Source organism: Pristis pectinata, chromosome 42 (assembly GCF_009764475.1).
Source record: "Pristis pectinata isolate sPriPec2 chromosome 42, sPriPec2.1.pri, whole genome shotgun sequence".
Lineage (NCBI taxonomy): Eukaryota > Metazoa > Chordata > Chondrichthyes > Rhinopristiformes > Pristidae > Pristis > Pristis pectinata.
Window position 1 is genome coordinate 4038081 of NC_067445.1, and position 24597 is coordinate 4062677.

General features: G+C 55.8%; 1 protein-coding gene across 3 annotated transcripts; it reads left to right on the forward strand.

Annotated features, from left to right (window-relative positions):
* The first annotated feature begins 93 nt into the window (after positions 1–93).
* LOC127566489 (5-aminolevulinate synthase, erythroid-specific, mitochondrial-like) lies at positions 94–24363 on the forward strand. Of its 3 annotated transcripts, none has more exons than XM_052008918.1 (12): positions 121–178; positions 2210–2354; positions 3086–3267; positions 6097–6288; positions 6939–7067; positions 8315–8534; positions 10989–11173; positions 12011–12190; positions 14652–14816; positions 16775–17043; positions 18211–18373; positions 22212–24363. In XM_052008918.1, exons 3-12 carry the CDS (start codon positions 3099–3101, stop codon positions 22373–22375), a joined length of 1836 nt encoding a protein of 611 aa, XP_051864878.1. In that variant the 5' UTR covers positions 121–178; positions 2210–2354; positions 3086–3098; the 3' UTR covers positions 22376–24363. The 3 variants fall into 3 exon arrangements, with proteins under 3 accessions (XP_051864877.1, XP_051864878.1, XP_051864880.1); XM_052008920.1 differs by lacking the exon at positions 121–178 and adding an exon at positions 294–413; XM_052008917.1 differs by lacking the exon at positions 2210–2354 and having other exon boundaries at positions 94–178.
* Positions 24364–24597: the final 234 nt, after the last annotated feature.

The window sequence follows — 24597 nt, forward strand, 5'->3', positions numbered from 1 at the left end:
GCGGGGAACCAATCCCTGCCCGAGGAAGAAACGGCACCCCACCCCACCAAAAACAACTAGTCATCGTTAAAAACCCTTGCCCCACTCCCTGCTGCCCGTTGAATGTTCGTCCTCAGTGTAGGACAACAGGAGACTGACGGGAAGTGACCGGGATCGGAATCTTTGATACCCCCACCAGGTACTTTACAACGGTACAGGGCGGGGGTGAGATCGCACTTGGGAGCACTGTGCGCAGTTCTGGTTGTCTAGTTATAGGAAGGACGTCTTAAACTGGCAAGGGTTTTAGCAAAGGGTCTTGCCGGGACTGGAGGGCTCGAGTTATGAGAGGCCCGACAGGCTGGGACTGTTTTGCCTGGAGCGGAGGAGGCTGAGGGGTGACCTTTTGGAAGTTTATAACATCACGAGGGGCGTAGGTAAGGGGGGCTGTCACAGTCTTCCGTTTAGTTAGGCGTTTAATTACTAGTTTAATTGGCTTCTCACAACATGGTGGGCTATGCTTGCCGAACTAATTAACTGTGTGATATTGTGGCATGTCACTGACTGTTGCAAGACCCGGTGAGATTCCTCGTGAAACCCCCCCCCCCCCCCCCCCAGCCACGATCAGCAAAGAAACGCGTCAATTCTTGCGTTCCTGCTCAGCTATACTGCGGTAGTTCTGTCACTACTCTGGTCTGGGGCTAGTCCCCCACCCCACCCCACAGTCCACACTGGAGTGTGTGCGAGACAACTGTGGTACGCACTGGGATCACTTCCCTCCCTGTACAATGCACCAGAACTAGTCCCGTCACCAGTAGGTTAAAAGTAAAACCTAAGTTTCCTCACAAACAGAGCTTGGTATAGTCAAGAGTCACACATCACATAAACAGGCCCTTCGGCCCGACTCGTCCAGACTGACCATTGTGCTCGTCCCGCGATTGGCCCGCAGATAAGTGTCGCCCTGAGTCCGAGACCGAGGCGGGTACAATTCCAACGTGTAAAAGGCATTCGGACAGGTATATGGGTAGGAAAGGTTCAGAGGGATATGGGCCAAACGCGGGGAAACTGGACCAGCTTCAGTAGACAACTTGGGTCAGCACCGATGTGTTGGGCCGAATGGCCTCTTTATAACTCTAGTCCTTTAGCAATACACATAGAGGTGAAGACTAGGTCTTCGTGGAGGCCAGGAGACTGAGAGGTGACCTTATAGAGGTGTATAAAACCATAGGGTGAATGCTCACAGTCGGGGAATCTCAAACTAGAGGGCACAGGTTTAAGGTGAGAGGGGAAAGATTCAAAGGGGCAACTTCTTCACACAGAGGGGGGTGGGTGTGTGGAAGGAGCTGGCAGAGGAGGCGGTAGACTGGGGAACAAATACAACGTTTGAAAGACTGTTGGACAGGAACATGGATAGGAAGGCTTTGAGGGGGTATAGGACTAGCTCAGGCAGACATCTTGGTCAGCACGGACGAGTTGGGCCGAATGGCCTGTTTCCGTGCTGGACCTGAGACCTCTCACTGCTGGGGTCTACTGACGGCTCTCCCCAACTGCCGGCTCTGGGAGATGCGATTGGCTGCCTCAAGCTCCTCCTGTGGCCCAGCGGCCCCCCCCCCCCCCCCATTGGTCGAATTAAAGTTGCCGTTCTCCCATTGGCCGAAGCCTTTGTGCGGAGGCTGGGCGTGGCAGAGTATGGCGGCTTATCTCTGTCACACAGACGCTGCGCTGGGGACAGAACTTTGCCCGCTGTTGATTAACGGTCCCACCCCAGAAACATAAAGTCACGGAACATAAAGAAACAGAGTCACAGCACGGCCCTTCGGCCCATCTCACCCATACCGACTAAAATGCCCAGCCAAGCTCCTTCCATTTGCCTGCATTTGGCCCATTTCCTATCCATGTACCTGTCCAGGTGTCTTTTAAGTACCCACCTCTACCACTTCCTCTGGCAGCTCGTTCCATACACCCACCACCCCCTGGGTGAAAAAGTTGCCCCTCAGGTCCCCTTTAAGCCTTTCCCCTCTCGCCTTAAACCTGTAGTCTTTGGTTCCCTTTCCCTGGGGGAAAAGACTGCGCGCATTCACCCTATCGATGTGGTTTGATACCCCCCTCAGTTTCCTACACTCCAAGGAATAAAGTCCCAGCCTGTCCAACCTCTCCCGATAACTCAGTCCCTCGAATCCTGGCAACATCCCTCTGCACTCTTTCCAGCTTAATAACATCTTTCCCATAACAGGGTGACCAAAACTGAACGCAACACTCCAGGTGCGGCCTCACCAACAAAAGCCGATCTCAGGTCCGGTTCGAACGTAACGGGAGCCCAGCTAGGAACTCAGAAGATACAGGGAGTCCCAGCTGGGAGGAGACGGGGGTCACCAAGAGTGAGTCAAAGTCAGGCATGGCAAGGGTCATGCACCTCAGCGGCCTCAGGTCTGCTGACGATTTGGGAGTTGTGATCCTGCTCCGGATCGCCAGTCCGTATTGGGAATTCAGTAAAGTGGTGGGAAGCAAAGAAAATTAGTTTAAATGAGTGAGATAAACCACCTGAATTACGATGGGCGAGAGTGACTGCACTAGGGTTGGACGTAGTGTAGTTACTTAGCCTGGGGGTCTGGATTCTGGAATTAAGCCCCGTCGCTGTGTTCCGTATTCTGCCCTGACCCAGGACCTCCTGTTGGGGACTCATCTCCAAACTTGTTGGGCTGGGGGGGGTTCCTGTTTTCCGGGGCAGGCTCTCTCTCTCCCCGGGACCCTGTTACCCTGGGACTGATCTCCACCCCGTCCCCAGGACCCTGCATCCAGGGACCCTCCACTATCCCAATTCCGAGACCAGGTACACTGAGATATTTCTGCATTCCGTCCCCGGGACCCTGAAGACTCTCCGTGGGACCCGGACCCCTCCTGGGAGTCTTCCCCCTGAGTTGGGACGGTGCAGCTTGTTCCTGTCCGCCATCCCGACAGTCCAAGGCCAGCGCATGTCCAGTCAGACAGAGAGAGAGAGAGCGAGAAAGTGAGAGAGAGAGAGAGAGAGAGAGAGAGAGAGAGAGAGAGAGAGAAAGGTTCGTGTGGTTACAAGCGTCCCGACACCGTCTCCTTGCCTCTTGTTCTGCAGGTCACGTCTGAGGATGGGATTCTTCGTGCATAGCTGCCCCTTCCTACTCAGAGTACCTCGCATCTTCCTGCAGAAGGCGGGGGCCTCTCTGGCCGTCTACGCTCAGCGCTGCCCGGTGATGTCCCGCGGCCTGGCGACTTCCGTCATCAACCTGCGCTGTGTGAAGGCGAAAGAACCGGCCGGTAAACACGGGGACGAAGCCCCGCCTTCCTGTTGTACTGTGAGACCACAGCTCCCGGCCATCCTCAGCTTGCAGACCGATCCATCCGTTAGAATCCCGGGGCCAGTTGCTGTGTGCCATCCCATCACACACTCCCGGGGTCAGACACAGGGTAAAGATCCCTCCGCACCGTCCCGTCACACACTCCCGGGGTCAGACACAGGGTGAAGCTCCCTCTGCACCGTCCCGTCACACACTCCCGGGTCAGACACAGGGTGAAGCTCGCTGTTAAAACCCCAACTTCAGCAGGCCCTGAAAGTTCAGCAACACAGAAACAGGCCCTTCTGCCCACCGAGTCCGTGACGGCCCTCACCCACCCATTTACACCCTAATCCTATATTATTCCCCCGACCATTCCCACCCACCTCCCCCGCCCCCAGATTCTCCCCCTCATACTGGGGGCCGATTAACTGACCCCGCACGTTCGTTGGGACGTGGGAGGGAACGGGAGCCACTGGGGGAAACCCACGGGGGTCACAGGGAGAGCGTGGAGACTCCACACAGACACACAGACAATACTCACACACACACACACACACACACACACACACACACACACACACACACACACACACACACACAATACAGTCTCAGACATTCTCTGGAATGCGGGAGGAAACCGGAGCACCCGGAGGAAACCCACGCAGACACGGGAAGGACGTACAAACTTCTTACAGACAGCGGCCGGAATCGAACCCGGGTCACTGGCTGTTTTCTTTGGAGCTACGGGAAGACTTATTGAAACTTAATTATGACCGACCTTGGTAGAATAAACAGAAAGGATCTGTTCCCCTAAATAAGATCAGAGTTATACAGTAGGGAAACAGGGCCTTCGGCCCAACTGGTGCATGCCGACCTAGATGTCATCTGCCTGGGTTTGGCCCATATCCCTCTAAACCTTTCCTATCCATGTAGCCGTCCAAATGTCTGTTAGATGTTGTAACTGTACCCTCCTCTACCGCTTCCTCTGGCAGCTCGTTCCACACACCCACACCCGCCCCCCCCCCCGGTGAAAAACCTGCCCCTTGGGGTCCCCTCGAAATCTTTGCCTTCCTGAGCCAGTCCCAGTTGGAAATTTGATATACAACACTCAGCAGGGCGGGCAGCGTCTGTGGAGAGAGAAACGACGTTAATGTTTTAGGTCCGAGTTGTGACGAAGAGCCTTCGCCGTGAAACATTCTCTCTCTACAGCCGCTGCCCGACCTGATAAGTCTTTCCAGCGTTTTGCTGTTTCATATCTAATATCCAGCATCGGCGGTTTTTCTCTTGGACTTTGATACAGTCCCTTCTATGGGGGAGGGAACCACGGTGATGCTGGAGGGACTCAGCAGGCCGGGCAGCATCCGTGGAGAAAAGCAGGCGGTCAACGTTTCGGGTCGGGGACCCTTCCTCAGGACTGGAGCTGGGAAAAGGGGGAAGCCCGATATATAGGAGGGGAAAAGTAGAGCAGTGATAGGTGGACAGGCGGGGTGGGCACAGGGAGGTGATAGGTAGATGCAGGTAAGAGATAGTGGTAGGCAAGTGCAGGGGAGGAGGGGAGAGCAGTCCCACCGGGGGATGGGTCAAAGGTAAGGGGGGGGAAGGGGGGTTGTGGGGAATGGGAGGGTGGTGATTACCTAAAGTGGGAGAATTCAATGTTCATGCCATCAGGCTGCAAGGTTCCAAGACGGAAAATGATGTGCTGTTCCTTCAGTTTGCGCTTGGAATTCTCCCGGCAGTGGAGGAGGCCGAGGACCGACATCTCAGTGATAGTGTGGGAGGGGGAGTTGAAATGACCGGCAACGGGGAGATGCAGATCGCGGTTACGAACAGAGAGCAGGCGTTCTGCGAAACAGTCACCTAGTCTGCCTTTGGTCTCGCCGATGTAGAGTAGGCCACACTTCAATGGGAGATGCAGCAGAATATCCTCCAGGTGCAATCGTTGACCGTGTCCTGTGCCTGTGTCTGGTGATGTGCCACAGGGGCCGGTGCTGGGACCTGTGTTGCCTGTTATTCATATCAAGGATTTGGATGTGAGTGTACAAGGCATAGGGATGTAAGTTTGGGGATGATACCAACATAGGCGGTGTTGCAGGCAGTGTATCAAAAATTACAGGGTGGATTTTGATCAGAGAGATATATGCGGGCTGAGGATTGGCAAAAGGCTTTCAATCCGGATAAATGTGAGGGATTGCATTTTGGGAGCTCAAACCAGGTTAGGACGTACAGTGGATGGTAGGGCCCTGGGGGGTGCTATGGAACAGAGGGACCATGAGTGCAAGTGCATAGTTCCCTGGAAGCGGCGTCACGGGTAGTCCACAGCCCAGACTTGGGAGCCTGAGTTACAAGGAGAGGTTGCGGAAATTGGGACTTTATTTCCTGGAACGTAGGAGATTGAGGGGTGACCTGACAGAGGTGTATAAGACCCAGATAAGGCGAAAGCGCACACTCTTTCCCCCAGGGAGAGGATTCTAAACTCAAGAGGGCGTGGGTTTAAGATCAGAGGCGGGAGGTTTAAAAGGGACATCAGGGGCAGCTTCTTCACGCCAGGAACGGTGGTTGAGACGGGCGCAACAGCGACGTTTAAAAGCCGTCTGGATAAGTCCGACGGATAGAAGGGATTTAGCGGGCCAAACGCGGGCAGATGGGAACCAGCTCGCTGGGCAACTCGGTCGGCGTGGACGAGTTGGGCCGAAGGGTTTCTCGATGAGCCCTCCATTCAAGCGAGGTCCTTGAACTTGTTGGGGAAAATGAGACGACAGTCTCGCATCCACGTCGCCAGACATCCACCTGCATCTGCTGTTTTTTTCAGGAGCAGGTGCATTCACCCAGCCACTGCTGACCTCGGCCGAGGCGATGGTCCGTTTTTCCGGCCAGGATCTTCTCTCCATCGCTGCCAACTGCCCGTTTGTGGAGCTGGAGGTTAAGAGGGGTCTCAGCAAGGTGATCCGCAAGGCAAGCCTGGCGGTGCAGGAAGACGTTACGGACACCAGCTCCCAGCAAGGTTAGTGTGTGTAACTTTGGGGAGCTCATCACCTCAAAGCCCGAACCGAGAACTAGAGGGCAGGTGAGAGGGGAGAGATTTAACAGGAAGGTGAGGGGGCAACTTTTTTTTAGACCCGGAGGGTGGTCCGTGTAGGGAACGAGCTGCCAGAGGAAGCGGGTGAGGCAGGTACATTAACAACGTTTAAACGACATTCGGACAGGTCCGTGGACGGGGAAGGTTTAGAGGGACATGGGCCAAACGCGGGCAAATGGGACCGGCCTAAATTGGAATCTTGGCCGGCATGGACCGGTTGAGCCGAAGGACTGAATGTGGCGGTCTTCATAGAGCAACAAAGTTGATTCAGGCGTAAAGATTGGCACACTTCTCCTGACTGCCACAGTGTACCGGGAACCTTTACAAACGGGACCTACTCTGAGTTGGGTGGGGATTACGGGCTCTGGATTGGGTTTGTTTCTGTAACGTTCTGCCTCCGGGACAAGTGGGCTACCGACAGCTGAGGGAAGGCACGCCAGCACTCGCGGCGATAAACCAAAAAAAAACTAATGTACCTGGCGGCAGAAGCAGCCTTCGGGTCAGAGCAGGTAGAAAGCCCAGAGTCAGCGGTTCCTTTCCGCAACGTTAGCACGGTACCTGCTCTTCCTTCCCAGAACGGCCCAGGAGGGCAGAGATTCCCGGCTGGCAGACGGACCTGGACACGAAGGACCAGGACTCCGCGTCTACAGTCTGTGACGGCAATAACTCAGTGACTCACCTTCTCCAGGACAACATGAACAGGGGTATGTGTGTGTGTGCGTGTCAGTCTGTGCGTTTGGAACGAGTGAATGTGCGCTCATGGTGCGTGTCTGCGCCCCCCTCTCTCTGCCCCTCTTTCTCTGCCCCCTCTCTGTCTCCTCTCTCTCTGCCTCTCTCTCTGCCCCTTTTTCTGCCCCCTCTCTCTGCCCCCTCTCTCTGCCCTTCTCTCTCTGCCTCTCTCTCTGCCCCCCTCTGCCCCCTCTCTGCCCCTCTCTGCCCCCTCTCTCTGCCCCTTCTCTCTGTCCCTCTCTCTGCCCCCCTCTCTGTCCCTCTCTCTGCCCCCTCTCTGCCCCTCTCTCTGCCCTCTCTCTGCCCCCTCTCTCTGTCCCTCTCTCTGCCCCCTCTCTGCCCCTCTCTCTGCCCCTCTCTCTGCCCCCTCTCTCTGCCCCTCTCTCTGCCTCTCTCTCTGCCCCTCTCTCTGCCCCCCTCTGCCCCTCTCTCTGCCCCCCTCTGCCCCTCTCTCTGCCCCTCTCTCTGCCCCTCTCTCTGCCCCTCTCTCTGCCCCGCTCTCTGCCTCTCTCTCTGCCCCTCTCTGCCCCTCTCTCTGCCCCTCTCTCTGCCCCGCTCTCTGCCCCTCTCTCTGCCCCTCTCTCTGCCCCTCTCTCTGCCCCCCTCTCTGCCCCCTCTCTGCCCCTCTCTCTGCCCCTCTCTCCCTGCCCCTCTCTCTGCCCCCTCTGCCCCCCTCTCTGCCCCCTCTCTCTGCCCCTCTCTGCCCCTCTCTCTGCCCCTGTCCCCCTTTCTGCCCCCCTCTCTGCTTTCTCCCTCTGCCCCTCTTTCTCTCTCAGCCCCCCTCTTATGCCCCTCTCTGCCCCCTCTGTCTCTGCCTCCCTCTCCCTCTATGCTCCCTTCTCTCTCTCTCTCCCTGCCCCACTCTCTGTGTGTATCTCTCTCTCTCACTCACTCTCTCCCCAACTGCACGCCCCTCTCTTTCTGTCCCCCTCTCCCCTCTGCCCCCTGTCTCTCTGCCCCCGCTCCTCTCCTGCCCCTCTCTCTGTCCCCCTCTCCCCTCTGCCCCCCCTCTCTCTGCCCCCCTCCTCTCTCTCCCTATAAACAGTATGCAAGGCAAGTTTTTCACTGCACGTCTGTACCTGTGTCAATAACAAAGCAGTTTACCAATTTGGTTGGTTAGTTTGTTCAATTCACTTGACCGCTGTTTCTTTCACCGATGATAATTCCTCCCACCACCACCCCCCCCCCCCCCACCGCCCCCTCGCCCATTTTCCGCTGACAGAAAACGCCTTCGATTACGATGGATTCTTTGAGCGGAAGATCAAAGAGAAGAAGGGGGACCACACGTACCGCGTGTTCAAAACGGTAAACAGAAAAACCGAGGAGTATCCCTTTGCGGAACATTACTCGGAGCCGCCGGCGGAGAAAAGGGACGTGTCGGTGTGGTGCAGTAACGACTACCTGGGGATGAGCAGTCACCCCCGAGTCCTGAAAGCCATCACGTAAGTGGAGGGAGAAACGCCTCACACCAACGCATCCCCACAGCCGCACGTAAACACAGCGCTAACGCAGCCAGCCGCCGATCTGGGGGTCAGTCAGGTGAATTTCTCGGGGGAAGGTACAGGTGCGGGTCCAGTGGCGCAGCGGGTGCAGCCGCTGCCTCGCAGGGCCGGAGACCCGGGTTCGATCCCGACCTCCGCCGCTCTGTGTGTGTGTGTGTGTGTGTGTGTGTGTGTGTGTGTGTGTGTGTGTGTGTGTGTGTGTGTGTGTGTGTGTGTGTGTGGAGTCTGCACCTTCTCCCTGTGACCCCGTGGATTTCCTCCGGGTGCTCCGCTTTCCTCCCAAGTCCCGAAAACGCCCGGGGTGAATTGTCCGCTGTAAGTTGCCCCCATTGGGTAGGCAAGTGGTAGAATGTGTTGGGGGGGGGGGCTGTTGAGGAGAGTGTGGGGAGATGGGATTGGTGTCAATGGGTGGTTGATGTCCAGCACAGACGCAGTGGGCCGAAGGGCCTTGCTTCTTTCCTGTCTTTCTCTCCTTACGACTCGATATTTTAATAATTTGAGCTTGTGCTACAGCAGTTGGTGGTTGAACGAGTTGGCAGGTTAGTTCACCGCTATAAATTGCCCTCATTGTGGGCTCGTCTGAACGTGGGGAGACTAGTTTTTTTTGGGTGGGGGGAATGTGATTGCTTAGTGAGCCAGCATTGCGTCGAGGGGCTGAATGGCCTTCTTCTATGATCATGATTTATCTTGTCACCTTTGGTATCATCTGGAAATGCAACGCCTACAATTAAATCCATGTCACTGATACGTCACGAGAAGCAAAGGACCCAGCCCGTGGTGCAGCTGAACACGATCCTCCTGCTACCCGGCCGTCCGCCGGCTCAGCTTCGTGCCATTGAGATCATTTTACGTTCAGTTGGTCTTGTATCCCATTGGTATGATTTTCCTGAGGGGTCGATGAGGCTCAGTCAGATGCCTCGCCTGAAATGGACTCAGGGGCATTCAGTTCAAGAGTCAGGAAGTCACGTTGCAGCTGTATAAAACTCTGGTCAGGCCGCACTTGGAGAACTGTGTGCAGTTCTGGTCGCCCCGTTACAGAAAGGTTGTGGAGGCTTTGGAGAAGGTGAAGAAGGGGGTCACCAGGATGCTGCCTGGATTAGAGGGCGTGAGCTATAAGGAGAGGTCGGACAAACTTGGGTTGTATGCTCCGAAGCGGCGGAAGTTGAGGGGAGACCTGATGGAGGTTTATAAGATTATGAGAGGCAAAGACAGAGCAGACAGTCGGTATACTTTTCCCAGGGTCCGAATGTCTAATACTGGAGGGCATGCAATTCAGGTGAGAAGGGGTAAGTTCAAAGAACATGTGTGGAGCAAGTTTTTTTTTACACAGAGAGCGGTGGGTGCCTGCAATGTGCTGCCAGGGGTGGGGGTGGAGGCAGATACGATAAGAGGGGTGTAAGAGGCTCTCAGATAGGGACATGAATATGCAGGGACGGAGGGATGTGGCCATTGTGCAGGCAGAAGGGATTAGTTTAGTTCGGATTTAATTATTACTGTAATGAGTTCGGCACAACACCGTGCTCCAAGTCGCTCGTTCCTGTACTGTTGGTCTACGTTCTACGACTTGGACTACCATCAACATCCTTTCCCCACACCACCGCCCCGCCCCAAACACACACACACACACACCAACCCCATCCCCGATCTCCGCCAGTCACCGGTCCGTAAACACTCAGCGGTTCACAGACACTCGGCCCTTGAACAAACCCATTCACATGAGTGTCAATGACCTGCCAAGCACAGACCGCGGGCTGGCGGCTCTGTAGCTACTCAGTCTGCGCCCTTCACGTTTGTTTTTAAATAATGCACCTACTCCCGTGCACAGAAACGCACAACACCAGAAAACAGCCCCACAGCCCTCAATCCCCTGATCCCAGTGAGGAAGCTCGTCTCCAGAACTCTGGGACCGGGAATTCCGGAGATTCGCTGCCCAGAGAAGAACTTCCTCCGCCCCTCACTTCTAAATAACTGGCCCCTTATCGTGGAACCGTGTCCCCCCACACCCCCCCCTCACTCCCGACTCTCCCACTAGCGGAGACGTCTCGCCATCTGCCCGGCCAAGAACCCCTGATGTCTCAGTGAGATCGCCCCTGGTTCTTCTGAGCTCGCGGGGATACAGACACAACCTGGAGTGGCTGAGGAATGAAACATTATGATCAGAGCCCCAATGGCAAAGGACTGCCTCTGTTCAGGACGTTGGCTTACCACTGTGTTGAGGGGCGTTAACAAGTGGGCGTTAAGCAGGTCGCCAAGCCTGCAAACCCAACAGTTCATGAACACAACGGCCTCACATTCCGGAATAACAGTGCGCGCTGTGCTTGGCTCTCGGGCGCGGGTAAATGGGAGCGGTGCGCCGCGACGTTGTACCGGCTGTAATCAGTGCACGACCCGCAGGGAGACGGTGAAGCAGTTCGGCGCGGGAGCCGGTGGGACGCGCAACATCTCGGGGACCAGCAAGTTCCACGTGGATCTGGAAATGGAGCTGGCGGGGCTTCACCGAAAGGACGCCGCCCTTCTGTTTTCCTCCTGCTTCGTGGGGAACGACTCCACGCTCTTCACTCTGGCCAGACTGCTGCCCGGTAAGGAGGCACCGAGCGCCGGAATTCACTGGAGGGGGTGTGGTGGGGGGGGGGGGAGGACAGAGGGAGAGGGGGTGAGAAGAAAGGGAGGGCGAGAGGAAGGAAAAACGGGCAGAGAGAGAGAGAAATGAGGACAGAGAGAGAGACATACACACACACAGAGAGGGGGCAGAGATAGAGGGGCAGAGGGGGCAGAGAGAGGGGGGCAGACAGAGGGGGAGCAGACAAACAGAGAGGGGGCAGAGAGAGAATGGGGACAGAGAGAGAGGGGGACAGAGAGAGGGCAGAGAGAGGGGACAGAGAGGAGGCAGAGAGAGGGGGACAGAGAGGAGGCAGAGAGAGGGGGCAGAGAGGAGGCAGAGAGAGGGGGACAGAGAGAGGGGGACAGAGAGGGGACAGAGAGGGGGCAGAGAGAGGGGACAGAGAGAGGGGGCAGAGAGGGGGCAGAGAGGGGGGCAGAGAGAGAGAGGGGCAGAGAGAGGAAGGGAGAGAGAGCGAGTGGGTCGGTGAGAGGGAGCAGAGAGAAGAAAGGAGAGAATGAGCCAGCAAAGAATAAAATGAGAGTAAGAGAGAGAGAGTCAGGTGAAAGGGAGGGTGGGATGAAGTGAGGGCGAGGAAAAGTGAGCGGTCCGGGGGGGGGGGAGGGGGGGAGAGGTGGAGTGGGAGAGAGAGAGGGGGGGACCCCAGGGCAGAGAGCGATGTGACGTAGGGACAATGAGTGAGAGACACTAGACGGCCGAAGTCCCAGAGGCGGAGCACCGCTCATGAAGTTCGTTATCAGTCTATTGTCCAAGCCCCAGAAAAGCAAATGGTTAAGAGGCCGTTTGAATTGTGCAGGCTGTGAGATTTATTCCGACGCCGGGAACCATGCCTCCATGATCCAAGGCATCAGGAACAGCGGAGCGCCCAAGTACGTCTTCCGCCACAACGACGTCCAACACCTGGAGCAGCTCCTAAGCGAGTCGGACCCAAAGACTCCGAAAATCGTCGCGTTTGAGACGGTGCATTCAATGGATGGTAAGGAATGCGGGGGGGGGGGGTGGGGGGGAGGGGGGGAGTACAGCTCAATTCAAAGTGCATCGGGAGCTTTCCATTCCAGGATTCCCTACACAGAGTAATACTAAGATAAGATTTCTTTATTAGTCACACGTACATCGAAACACACAGTGAGATGCATCTTCTTTGCGTAGAGTGTTCTGGGGGCAGCCCGCAAGCGTCCAGCGCCAACAAAGCACGCCCGCAACTTCCTAACCCGTCCGTCCTTTGAATGTGGGAGAAAACCCACGCAGACACACGGGGATAACGTACAAACTCCCCACAGACAGCGGCCGGATTTGAACGCGTGTCGCTGGCGCTGTAATAGCGTTACGCTAACCGCTACGGTACCGTGCCTGCCCTAATACTCTGTGACAGTGCTCGAGTTATAAGGAGAGGCTGCGACTGTTTTCCCTGGAGTGTTGGGAGGCTAAGGGGTGACCTTACAGGGTTTATAACATCATGAGGGGTATAGATAACGTGTCTTTTTCCCCCAGGGTAGGAGAATCTGAGACTAGAGGGCATAGTTTTAAGGTGAGAGGGGAAAGATTTTAAAGGGGCAGGTTTTTCACCCAGAGGGGGGTGGGTGTGTGGAACCAGCTGCCAGAGGAAGCGGTCGAGGTGGGTACAGTTACAACACTCCGACAGGACGGGAAAGGGATGGGGCCAAACGCGGGCAAATGGGACTGGCTCAGACAGACAACCTGGTCGGTAGGGCTTGCCTCCGTGTTGTATGACTCCACCGATCTAAAATCCGGCGTTCATGAGGCGCAGTAACGGTCCCACGCTTCAGTGAAAGGGGAGATTTTGGACCCGTGGCTCTTCACCACTGAGATTCATCACTTCACGCTGTGGACTGACTGACGGAAACTGACCGTTGTGATCAGTCAACAAAACCATTACCAAAGTATGGCGATGTTGCATTAGAACTGATCGCTCCTCTTGAGATAGGACATGGAACAGTCCCGGCCGTTCGGCCCACTATGTCATCCCGACCTATATAAACCTCCACCATCAATCTAACCCTTCCCTCCTACACAGCCCATAAACCTCCTTTCTTACAATGTGCCTGTCTAAGAGTCTTTTAAATGTCCCCATGTATCAGCCTCTACCACCGCCCCCGGCAGTGTGTTCCAGGCACCCACCACTCTCTGTGTAAAAAACCCGCCTCTGGCACCTCCCACCTCTGACCTTAAACGGATGTCCTCTGGTATTGGGCATCGCCGCCCTGGGGGAAAAGGTGCTGAGTGCCCACTCTATCTATGCGCCTCATAATCTTATACACCTCTGTCAAGTCTCCTCTCGTCCTCCGTCGCTCCAAAGAGAAAAGCCCTAGCTCTCTCAACCTCTCCTCACAGGACACGTTCTCCAATCCAGGCAGCTTCCCGGTGAATCCCTTTTGGAGGGGGTGGAATTTTATGATATCTCCTTCCTGGGTTAAGGGGGCCTCGTTATTGGGGAGTTGCGGGGGTTTGGGGAAGCGAGAAGGGGAGGAGACGGAGTCAGGAAAAACACTCATTCTGCTAAGGAACCTGGGCTGAATTTTCAATTTTCCCTGGGTGTTTTGGGGTCACACATCGGGGCAAGATTCACCCCAGCTGCACAAAGTTACCGCTTATCCACCGCAAGAGACCGTGGCCCTACAGACACGCTGCTCATTGAAGGCTGGGTTGTGTCACTGTAATTTTAAAAGGAGTCATGTTTATTCCGGGAGATTTAATCACTGCCCAGCCGTGCAGAATCTTTGGGGATGTCGGACGTGGGTCACTCAGTCGGTGTTACCTCACAACAAAGCCCCCACTTAACGGCACAGAATCTACTCGATACAAGGGTCAGTCCAGAACAGTAGGGCACAGGGACTGGCCCTTCGGCCCATCTGTGCCGAACACGGTGCCAAATTAAACTAAATCCCTCCTGCCTGCAAGTGATCGATATCCCTCCAATCCCTGCACATTCATGTGCCTAACAGCCTCTCAAACGCCATTATCCGCTGTCTGACCGTTCCAGACACCCACCACTCTGTGAGCCCCCGTCCACATTTGCCTTAAACTTTCCCCCTTCTCACCTTAAATGAATGCCCTCTAGTATTTGACAATCTTTTTTTACCTGGGAGAAAAGATTCTGGCTGTCCACCTCTCAATATTTTATAAACCTCTATCCGGTCTCCCCTCAGCCTCCGCCGCTCCTGAGAAAACAACCCAAGTCTGTCCAACCTCTCCTCGTAGCTCATGCTCTCTAATCATAGTCTACTTACCGCTATCATGGGGACAGTTCATTGGGGTTAAGACCACTGACAGCGACAGTCGGTTTCAGAACAGTGTAACCCCGCAGAAAGCACAGCAAGGGTACAAGTCATTCCAGGGCTAGCTTCACCCACAGTGTTACTGCTCTGCTCCCCAGCTCCAAGCGAGTCATTACGCTGCCTGCTTTTGTGTTACCCCAGGTGCTATCTGCCCCCTGGAGGAGATGTGCGACGTCGCGCACAGATACGGAGCCATCACCTTTGTCGACGAGGTGCACGCCGTGGGACTGTACGGGGCTCACGGCGCCGGGATTGGGGAACGGGACGGCGTCCTGCACAAACTGGACATCGTGTCGGGAACACTCGGTGAGTGAGCGTCTCCTCCTGCCCAGTCACCGGGGGGGGGGGGGGCCGGGGTTCTCTCGGAGCTTACTGGGGAGCGAAGCCAAACGGGTCAAGGGGCCAGGTCTCAAATGGACGGAGCGGCGGTAAGCAAGCAGAGGCAGCCACGTTGACTCATGATGCAGAAGGCCGTTCAGTTATCGAGTCCGTGCTGCCCCTCGGCTTTCCCCCAACTGTACGCCTCCATTAAGGTGAACTTACAGGGGTGCATAAAACCATAAAGGGGTACAGATAGGGTGAATAAGTTCAGGAACGAGAGGGCACAGGTTTAAGGTGAGAGGGGAGATATTTAAAAGGAACCTGAGGGGCAACTTTTTCACCCAAAGGGTGGTCGCTGTATGGAACGAGCTGCCAGCAGGAGGTTGAGGCGGGTACATTAACAACATTTAAAAGACATTTGGGCAGGTCCATGGATGGGAAAGGTTTAGATGGATCAGCTCAGTCGTGCATCTAGCATGGCATGTACGTTGGGCCGAAGGGCCTGTTTTCGTGCTGTATAACTAAATACACCAATCCCATTTTACTCCTCCCGCGTTCCCATCAACTCCCTTATGTCTTATAGGTTGAGAGAACTGGGGCTTTTCTCTTTGGAGAGCAGGAGGATGAGAGGTGACTTGATAAAGGTGTACAAGAGGCATAGATCGAGTGGACAGTCAGAGACTTTTTCCCAGGGCGACAAAGGCTAACACGAGGGGGCATCATTTTAAGGTGATTGGAGGAAGGTATAAGGGGGATGTCAGGGGTAAGTTTTTTACACAGAGAGTGGTGGGTGCGTGGAACGCACTGCCGGCAGAGGTTGTGGGGGCAGATACATTGGGGACATTTAGGAGACTCGTAGATAGACATGAATGATAGAGAAATGGGGGGCTATGTGGGAGGGAAGGGTTAGATAGATCTAAGAGCAGGATAAAATGTCAGCACAGCCCCCCCCCCCAGATTCTACCCCTCACCCACACACTAGGGGCTGTTTACAACGGCCCGTTAACAGCCACTGGGTGGCATGTAGTCGGGGGGGGGGGAGGGAGGGTCCTGTCCCTTCGCTAGTGCCCCCCCCCCCCCCACACACACACACATGGACACAGAGAGGGAGCATCAGCAGACCAGGTCCTCACACGGAGCAAACACCTGCCTGCATCGGTCGGGGCAATGAGTATAAGAGTCACGTTACAGCTTGGTTAGCCGCGCTTGGAGTATTGCGCGCAGTTCAGGTCGCCCCGTTACATAAGGCGGGTGGGCGCTCTGGAGAGGGTGCGGAAGAGGTTCACCAGGATGATGCCTGGATTAGAGAGCATGATTCATAAGGAGAGGTCGGACAGACTTGGGTTGTTTTCTCTGGAGCGGCGGAGGCTGAGGGGAGACCTGATGGAGGTTTATACAATTATGAGAGGCATATATAGGGTAGACTGTTCCCCAGGACGTCAATTTCAAGCTCTAGAGAGCATGCATTTAAGGTGAGAGGGGGGAAAGTTTATAGGGATTGTGAGAGGCAAGTTTTCTAATATACATACAGGGAGTGGTGGGTGCCTGGAATGTGCTGCCGGAGTTGGGGGAGTTGGAGGCAGATACGATAACGATGCTGTTAGACAGACCCATGAACATGCAGGGAGTGGAGGGAGATGGACCGTCTGCGGGCAGGAGGGATTTGGTTCACTTCTGCATGGTGTTCGGCGCAGACAGGGTAGACCGAAGGACATGTGCATGTGCTGGACAGTTCTAACGTACAATGAACAGCCCCTTGGTGGGGGACAATCTGGCGGTGGGGGAGATACTCGGGAGGCGGAACCGGGAGAGTGGGGGAAATACCCCGGAGATGGAACGGGGAGATTCTCGCCAGGCACACCTCGCCCCAAGAACGGCAGGAATCCCCGCCGCCGGCTCGGGCGGGCTTGCGGGCCGATCGTGACGGGTTCCCTCTCCTTCAGGTAAGGCCTTCGGCTGTGTGGGTGGATACATCGCCAGCACGGCCGCGCTGGTGGACACGGTGCGCTCCTACGCCGCCGGCTTCATCTTCACCACCGCGCTGCCGCCCATGGTGCTGGCTGGCGCACTGGAGTCCGTGCGCACCTTGCAGGGCGACGAGGGCCGGCTGCTGAGACGGACCCACCAACGCAACGTCAAGTACATGCGGCGCCTGCTGATGGACGCCGGCTTGCCCGTCATCAACTGCCCCAGTCACATCATCCCCATACGGGTGAGTCAGCGGTGGTCCCTGTGTCGCCGTCGCGCCGGGTAACCAGAGAGAGGGACCTCCCTGTTACAGCACACTGCCAGGGTAACCTCGGGGATAACAGGGAGATACGGTCATCTCACCCATAACCAGGGGATACAGGGGTATAATATCACCCATAGCCAGCAGATACAGCGTGAGGTACAATCTCACGGATAACCAGGAGATACAGGGTGAGGTACAGTCTCACGGATAACCAGGAGATACAGGGTGAGGTACAGTCTCACCGGTAACCAGGAGATACAGGGTGAGGTACAGTCGCAATAACCAGGAGATACAGGGTGAGGTACGGTCTCACCGATAACCAGGAGATACAGGGTGAGGTACGGTCTCACGATAACCAGGAGATACAGGCTGAGGTACAGTCTCACCGATAACCAGCAGATACAGGGTAAGGTACAGTCTTACGATAACCAGGAGATACAGTGTGAGGTACAATCTCTCCGGTAACCAGGAGATACAGGGTGACGTACAATGTCACGATACCCAGGAGGTACAGGGAAAGGGGGTGAGGTGTAATCTCACGGGATAACCAGCGACTCCCAGCTGCGATTGACATCACACTGTATAACCAGTGATGTACATCAGCGGGATCTCCTCACATACGCCTTCCCTGGCCTACCAGCGCCCGATTTATGGAGCGTTTGGGAGACCGGTCCGATGGATTTGCCGGCTGACGCAGGCATCCTCTGCCGGTTGAGGGGGAGTGGTGGGGGGGGGGGGTGTAGGCCGGGGCAGTTCCGCACACCTTCTCTCCCCGACCCGCGACACCCGCGGAGCGGGCAGAGCCGGCAGCTCTGAGCAGACCCACATGCCCACCGAGTCAGCGAGGCCAGCGGGCGGCCTCTCCTCCCGGCTTTGGGGTTACGATCGGTCCTCGGAAAGGGAGACCCCTTGGTATCCTGGGATCTTGCTGTGCATGTAAAACAGCAAGAAGTGGTCCTGGGGGAAAAAATCGGGATAGCTGCATCTCACTGGACAAGAGGAAGAGGAGTTGGCTCTCTCTCACCTCACTGGGACCTCAATCCATTAATCTACTCCGGATTAAACACTGGGAGGACGGGGTTCGAGGGGAGTGGGGTGGGACGGGCCGCTTTCAACCTATCCCTTGCTTTTCAACCTGTCCTGAAGGTGGGCGATGCTGCCAAGAACACGGAGGTCTGTAACGTCATGCTGAGCCGATACGGCATTTACGTGCAGGCCATCAACTACCCGACGGTGCCCCGCGGGGAGGAACTTCTCCGACTGGCTCCGTCGCCCCACCACCAGCCCCGGATGATGGACTACTTCGTGGGTGAGTGACGCAAAGGCTGCTCCCCCCACCGCCCCCCCCCCCCACTTTGGGAGGCGGGAGGGAGGCTCCGTCTCTGGGGAGCAGCCTGGGAGGGAGCCAGCTTGGGGTTTTGTTCCTGCTCACTACGCAAGGGGGGGGGGGGGGGGGGAGGAATCTCAAGCCGTCCTGGGCAGCAATCAGGGAACATCAGACGTGTCTGTCTCACCACCCCCATCTTATTTTTAAGGGGGGCATAATTTTAAGGTGATTGGAGGAAGGTATAAGGGGGATGTCAGAGCCATAGAACAGTACAGCACAATACAGGCCCTTCGGCCCACAATGTTGTGCCGACTTTAAACCACACCTATGACTATCTAACCCCTTCCTCCCACATATCCCTCTGTCTTAAATTCCTCCAAATGCTTATCTAACAATCTCTTGAACTTGTCCAACGTATCAGCCTCCACCACCACCACAGGCAGCGCATTCCATGCCCCAACCACTCTCTGGGTGAAAAACCTCCCTCTGATATCTCCCTTGAACTTCCCACCCATTACCTTAAAGCCATGTCCTCTTGTATTGAGCATTGGTGCCCTGGGAGAGAGGCGCTGCTGTCCACTCTATCTATTCCTCTTAATATTTTGTATACCTCTATCATGTCTCCTCTCATCCTCCTCTCCAATGAGTAAAGCCCTAGCTCCCTTAGTCTCTCCCTCTGACGCCGGGCACAGGGGTAAGCTTTCTTTTTACACAGAGAGCGATGATTGGAGGAAGGTATCGGGCGGATGTCACATAGAACATCAAACACTACAGCACAGTACAGGCCCTTCGGCCCACAATGTTGTGCCGACATTTTATCTAAGATCTATCTAACCCTTCCCTCCCACATAGCCCCCCATTTCTCTATCATTCATGTGTCTATCTAAGAGTCTCTTAAATGTCCCTAATGTATCTGCCCCCACAACCTCTGCCGGCAGTGCGTTCCACACACCCACCACTCTCTGTGTAAAAAACCTACCCCTGACATCCCCCTTATACCTTCCTCCAATCACCTTAAAATTATGTCCCCTCGAGTTGTCGCCCTGGGTAAAAGTCTCTGACTGTCCACTCGATCTATGCCTCTTGTACACCTCTATCAAGTCACCTCTCATCCTCCTCCTCTCCAAAGAGAAAAGCCCCAGCTCACTCAACCTGTCCTCATAAGACATGCTCTCCAATCCAGGCAGCATCCTGGAAATCTCCTCTGCACCCTCTCTAAAGCTTCCACATCCTTCCTATAATGAGGCGACCAGAACTGAACACAATACTCCAAGTGCGGCAAGTTTTTGTTTTACACAGAGAGTGGTGGGTGCGTGGAACGCACTGCCTGCAGAGGTGGTGGGGGGCAGATACATTAGGGACATTTCTCTTAGATAGCCACACGAATGACAGAGAAATGGAGGGCTATGTGGGAGGAAGGGGTAGATAGATCTTAGACCAGGATAAAATATCCCACTACGTTGTACTGTGCTGTAATGTTCTATGTTCTATATCTGTTTTCACTGCTCTCAGTGTAAAAAAAACCTGCCCCACACATCTCCCTTAAACTTTCCCCCTCTCGCCTTCAATGGATGCCCTCTAGCACTTGACATTTTTCACCCTGGGGGTTGCGGGGGGGGGGGTGGGTGGGCGGAGAAAGATTCTGTCTGCCCCTCTCAATCTTACAAACCTTCCGAATCCAATCCAAATTGAATCCGGTCCTCCCACACTGCAAGGTCGAGAGGGCGCACCCGGCGTTACAGGGAAAGTGCTGCTGCGTCTTCCATGGACGTTTGCCCCCCCCCCCCCCCCCCCCCCCCTCCCGAAGGGGGTGCATGGAGTCAAGACACCCTGTGCCCTCCCCTCCGCTCACTCGGCCCAGCCGTTCCGCATTATCTTGCTTGTTCCCCGCCTCCGGACTGAAGGCCACCACCGGTCGGATCACAGCCTTGGCAACGTCCTTGGGAATATCCTCGGAAGCTCCCCCCCCCCCCCCCCCCCCCCCTCGCCACCCTGGGTCCTTGGTTATAAAACAGGCGTCACCCTCCTTCCCCCGCGCTTACATGCTTGACCTGGATAGTACAGTGTGGGTAACCTGCGGGCATTCTCAGTTGCGGGGGTGGATCCGTGCTATCCGGAGCCCTTTGCAGTATCCCACCGCCCGTTGCAAATCGTGGCCCTCGCCGAGACCTTGCAGCTCTTGAGCACAGAGCAAGTCCCAGCCAGTTGCTGGGGTGTAAACTTTGGAGCCGCTGAACACGGAAGAGTCCTGCACCGGGACAGGCCCTTCGGCCCACACTGTCTGTACCGAACACGATGTGGAATTGAACTAAATCTCTTCTGCCTGCATGTTCACGTTTCTGTGTAAAAACATCTCAAACGCCTCTATCGTATCTCCCTCCACCACCACCCCTGGCAGCCCGTTCCAAGCATACCCCATTCTCTGTGTGAAAAAAAACTTGCCCCACACATCCCCTTTAAACTTTCCCGCCTCTCACCGTAAACCTATGCCCTCTGGTGCTTGGCATTTCCGTCCTGGGGAAAAGATCCTCATGCCTCTCATGATCTCAGAAACCTCCATCAGGTCTCCCCTCAGCCTCCGCTGCTCCAGAGAAAACAACCCAAGTCTATCCGACCTCTCCTTGTAGCTCATGCCCTCTAATCCAGGCAGCATCCTGGTGAACCCCTTCTGCAACCCCTCCAAACCCTTCCTGTAACGGGGCAACCAGAACTGCACGCAACACTCTTTAAGTGCGGCCTAGCCATTGGAGGAAGTTAGATGGCAGGACAGCCTGCCTGCTAAGCGAGGTGATCGGTCCCACAACCACTGGGGGGAAAGCTCAAGGCAAACAATCTTCCATGAACCAAATTATTAAAAATCGATTGGTCATTGAATATGTCTCCGGGACTGCAAGAAGTGAGCTATCAGGTATTCTGACGCTAACAGTGACCATACTTCAGAGGTAATTCATCAGCTGAAAGAAACTTTGCAACAGCCAAGGTTGTGATATCGGAAAGCTGAAAATTGTCAAAAGATTCTTCTTCCCACATTATTTTCGTTTCAACATTTCACGTATGTAAAAACCTTCAGCACCAGGCTTAACCCCTTCAGCTACCAGTATTGGACTGCTCTTACCAACATGAAGGTGGCGTTCGGCACGCTGGCCTTCGCCGCTCAGGGCACTGAGTACAGGACTTGGGAGGTTATGTTGCAGTTGTACAGGGCGCTGGTGAGGCTGCACTCGGAGAACTGCGTTCAGTTTTGGTCACCCTGTTAGCGGAAGGCTGTCATGTGCAGAGGAGATTTACGAGGGTGTTGCAGGGACTGAGTTACAGGGAGAGGTCGGGCAGGCTGGGGTTTTATTCCTACGCTCCGGGAAGGACCTTATGGGAAGTCCATGAACCATGAGTGAACGCACTCTATTTCCCCCAGGGTTGGGGAATCAAGAACGGGAGGGCACAGGTTTAAGGTGAGAGGGGGGAGATTTAATAGGAAACCAAGGGGCAACTTTTTCACCCAGAGGCTGGTCCGTATATGGAAGGAGCTGCCAGAGGAAGCGGGAGAGCTGGGTACAATTACATTTCAGAGATACTTGGACAGGACCATTCATAGGAACGCTTCAGAGGGATCTGAGCCAAACGCGGGCAAATGAGAATCTCGGTTGGCATAGACAAGTAGGGCCGAAGGGCCTGTTCCCGTGATTTCCAGTGGAGTTTTCCCCTGATCTGTTCCACTGGAAATGGCCCTAATTGGGGAAACTGCACCATATCTCCTCGCCGTCTATTCTAACGAGCCCCAGTGTCTCTGGTTACTTCTCGTGACTACAGCCTGTCGTTCCAGACTGCCTGGTGGGTACTTGGAAGGACCTGGGCTTACCCACCCAACACCTGTCCCCGACTGCCTGCAGTTTCTGCCAGCGACCCCTGCACTTCGAGCTGATGACTGAGTGGGAGCGTTCCTACTTCGGTGGTGCTGAGGGCCAGTACATCACAGCTTGTGCCTGAACAGACAGCTCTGGCAGTTCCAGCCAGGGAAACAGCTCAACAATGAGTCCTGGGCTAATAACCGAATGCACACCCCGTGCCCTGACACCCAGACATGCCCCACACCCCTCACTGTAACATAGACTCATCCCGCGCTGACACCCAGACACACCCTGTGCCCCTCACCGTGATACCGACATGCCCCGCGCCCCTCACCGTGACAATGACACGCCCCTCACCATGACACCGCCACACCCTGCGCCCCTCACCGTGGTGACACGCCCCACACCCTTCACCGTGACACCGACACACCCCTCACCGTGACACCGACACACCCCTCACGACACTGACACACCCCACACCCTTCACCGTGACACCGATACACCCCACACCCTTGACCGTGACACCGACACACCCCACACCCCTCACCGTGACACCGACACACCCCACACCGTGACACCGACACACCCCACACCCCTCACCGTGACCCCGACACACCCCGCGCCCCTCACCGTGACACCGACACACCCCACACCGTGACACCGACACCACACACCTCTCACCGTGACCCCGACACACCCCGCGCCCCTCACCGTGTCACCGACACACCTCTCACCGTGACACCGACACACCCCGGACCACTCACCGTGACACCGACACACCCCTCACCAAGACACCGACACGCCCGTGCCCCTCACCGAGACACCAACACGCCCCCACCCCTCACCGAGACACTGACATGCCCCTCACCCTTCACCATACCGCCACGCCTCGCGCCCCTCACCGTGACAGACACACCCCACACCATCACCATGACGACGACACACCCCACACCCCTCACTGTGACGACACGCCCCGCGCCCTTCACCGTGACACCAACACGCCCCTCACCGTGACACCGACACAACCCACGCCCCTCACCATGTCACCGACACACCTCTCACCGTGACACCGACACACCCCGGACCACTCACCGTGACACCGACACACCCCTTGCCCCTCACCGTGACACCAACACACCCAACACCCCTCACCGTGACACTGACACACCCCACACCCCTCACCATGACACCGACACGCCCCGTGCCTCTCACCGTAGCACCGACACACCCTGCACCCTTCACTGTAACTGCAACACACGCCGCGCCCCTCACCGTGACACCGACACACCCCTCACTGTGACACCAACACACCCCACACCCTTCACCGTGACAGTGACACACCCCTCACCATGACAGCGACACACCCCTCACCCTTCACCATGACACCGACACACCCCTCACCGTGACACCGACACGCTCCAGACCCCTCACCGTGACACCGACACACCCCGCGCCCCTCACCGTAACACCGACACACCCCGTGCCCCTCACTTTGACACCAACATGCCCTGCGCCCCTCACTGTGAGATGGACACACCTCTCACCGTGACACCGACAGGCCCCACGTCCCTCATTGTAACACCGACACACCCCACACCCCTCACTGTGACACCGACACACCCCACACCCCTCACTGTGACACCGACACACCCCACACCCCTCACTGTGACACCGACACACCCCACACCCCTCACTGTGACACCGATACACCCCACACCCCTCACTGTGACACCGATACATCCCCCATGCTCCTCACCGTGACACCGGCACACCCCGCACCCCTCACCGTGACACCGGCACACCCCGCACCCCTCTCTCCAACGTATCCTGCACAGCTCAGCGTAACATTCCACCTTTGCCCACACCCCTCACATTAACACTGACGTTTTACTGGGACCTCAGTCCCTCCCCTTTCCGTCGCACTTCCCTCCCACGTGCCAGAGCATGCGACTCGACTGTCCTCAGCCAGTGCAGAGAATTTCAACATCCTAAATCTCTCCCCTTCACCTCCACTCCAATTGCTGAAGCTTTGCTGCACTATTAAAGAACTGAATTTGTCAATTACCTGTATAAGAGCAGACCATTTGGAAATATCTTTCAATACAATTTCTCACCATCTATAACCAATTCACACGTCTCAGGTTTGTGGTTTGCTTTAGTTTGTGATGGAACAAACCCCTTCCATTTACCGCAACGTTCACTTAAACATTGCAAAGAAAGATACGCAAAGTGAGAAAATGCCGGGGTCCTTTAAAATTACGAACACTCGCAGTAAATGCAAGAAACCCTCATTCCCTCCCCCTAGCAACCTTACAGACCACGAGCGCCCCTCCCACGCTCCCCCTTTCCCTCCCTTAGCGT